Raw genomic sequence first — 2500 nt, forward strand, 5'->3', positions numbered from 1 at the left:
GAACGTGCAAAGACTTATTCCTCGGCTGGATCGTGTCGAGACTTTGAAGCTGCACTGAAACTCACATCTGGACCTTCGACCCGTTGGACCCCATTGAATTAGACCCCATAACTTAACAGAAACGTTAGCACAATGTTTTGAGAACGCGTGTCTGATGGTTTGCGCTCACCGTTGCTGACGGTGTTGACGTAGTATTGTCGGCCCTGTGGAGACGTGTAACTCTTCCAGTCTCTGGGCAGCGGCTCGTCCACGGCACACATCGAGGACACGCTCTACAACACAGGAGACAAAGAACATCACAACGTCTTTACACACTTCACTGCGAGAAACACACAGACCTCCGTTTGCTCTGAACTTTGAGCGTTGTAACTTTGCAGATGTTGTTTATGCTCAAACAGCAACATTACACACTAACTACAGTTAGAAAAGTCCAATCATGATCAACCACCCCTTTAAAACACATTAAAACATGCGCATAAAACTGATCAAAAGTGACACAAAAGACATTTATAATCTTACAAAAAAGACTATTTCAAATAAATGCTGTTCTTTTGAGCTTTCTGTTCCTCAAAGAATCCTGAAACATGACGGTTTACACAAACATATGAAGCAGCAACACTGATAATAATCATAAATGTTTCTTGATCATCAAATCATCATATTAGAGTGATTTCTGAAGGATCATGTGACACTGAAGACTGGAGTAATGATGCTGAACATTCAGCTTTGATCACAGGAATAAATTACACTTTACTGTATATTCACATAGAGAACAGATGATTTACACTGGAATAATATTTCACAATTTTACTGTATTTTTTATCAAATTAATGCAGCTTTGATGAGCAGAAGAGACTCTTTCAAAAACAGTAAAAATCTCACCGACCCCAAACTTTTGTAAAGTCGTGTATATTTACTTGTATATCATTGGGGTTTTGTAACTCTTAAAGTCAATCTCAACAGATTATGAATATGATAGATAAATTAAATGTGTTCCATTGTGATAATATTTCACTGTTTTCACTGTATTTTATCAAGTAAAGCAGCCTTGGAGAGCAGACCCAATCATTCTTCATTTATTCAGTGGTTCTTGCGTCACACACACTCTTTCAGTCTCTGCTGTGTTTGGGCAGTTTCTCAGAGTTCAGGGCACAGAGGTTTTCCCACTCGTAATGTTATCCGGTCGGGAATGCTGGAAATGTGTGGGAAGATTCAGACGTCAGCGGGATCGAGGTTCTTTGTGAAGGGTTCGTCTGTGTAAAACTAAACCTCTGTCGTTTAATCGTTCACTCACTCTCACCTGCGGGAATCTCTTTCTCCAGGAGAACGAACGGTTTTCCTCGTCTTTTTGAAATAATCATGCAAAATGTTTCCTTGTGTTTCACAGAAGGAGAGATTCGGAATGATGACAGAATGTTGATTTGACCTTATAATGACCTTTCATTTCAAGAGCTAGATAGATGGATGGATGGATGGATGGATGGATGGATGGATGGATGATGGATGGATGGATGGATGGATGGATGGATGGATGGATGGATGGATGGATGGATGGATGGATGGATGGATGGATAGCTGGATGGATGGATGGATGGATAGATAGATAGATAGATAGATAGATAGATGGATGGATGGACGGACGGACGGACGGACGGACGGACGGACGGACAGACAGACAGACAGACAGACAGACAGACAGACAGACAGACAGACAGACAGACAGACAGACAGACAGACAGACAGACAGACAGATAGATAGATAGATAGATAGAATCACATGAAACACATCACTATTATATGCATATGGTATAAGTCAGGGTTCCTCAAACTGGGTCCTGGAGGGCCGCTGTCCTGCACAGTTTAGCTCCAGCCCTGATCAAACACACCTAGCTGTGAGTTTCTAGTGATCCTGAAGACACTGATTAGCTTGCTCAGGTGTGTTTGATCAGGGTTGGAGCTAAACTGTGCAGGACAGCGGCCCTCCAGGACCCAGTTTGAGGAACCCTGGTATAAGTGATGAGAACGAGGCGTTCGCTCTGGAAAGTGGGAATGTTTTCCTCTGGTGTTTCCTGATGATAAAAGATTGTCAAACCAGCATTCCCGATCGACACGAGTCCAGCAGAACACATCACACACACAGGTTTACTGTCCTGTGTTATAAACGATTACTGGCGCTCGTGAGGCTGCATTAAATTAAATGAAGTGTTTCTTCCTGAAGAGCAAAAGAGTAACAGCTTTCCTTCATTTCCTTCATTTCCTCAGATCAACAAAACAAGCGCGAACTCGCCGTGATTGTGCCGCTCGTCCAGCCAAACGAAGCATTAAATAATGCATTACCGCAGATGGCGGAGCTCATAAACCCTGAGGACGCTCTCATGCGACGCCAGAGCCCGAGGTCTGACATATGCTGGGAGAACTCTGGCGGACCGCTGGGAATATCGGGAGATCGCTTTACACATCCCTGGATGGAAACGACAAGATGCGCATCGATTCTAGACAA

General features: G+C 43.3%; 1 protein-coding gene across 1 annotated transcript in view; it reads right to left on the reverse strand.

Moving 5' to 3' along the window:
• The window catches only part of gas7b (growth arrest-specific 7b), a 50080-nt gene that overhangs the window by 41688 nt on the left and 5892 nt on the right, over positions 1-2500 (reverse strand). The window contains exon 2 of the mRNA XM_081392819.1: positions 170-272. Coding sequence (XP_081248945.1) covers positions 170-272 — 103 coding nt within the window. The remainder of the gene's footprint in view (positions 1-169; positions 273-2500) is intronic.

The sequence above is a fragment of the Scardinius erythrophthalmus genome (genome assembly GCF_964197995.2).
Source record: "Scardinius erythrophthalmus genome assembly, chromosome: 18".
Taxonomy (NCBI): Eukaryota; Metazoa; Chordata; class Actinopteri; order Cypriniformes; family Leuciscidae; genus Scardinius; species Scardinius erythrophthalmus.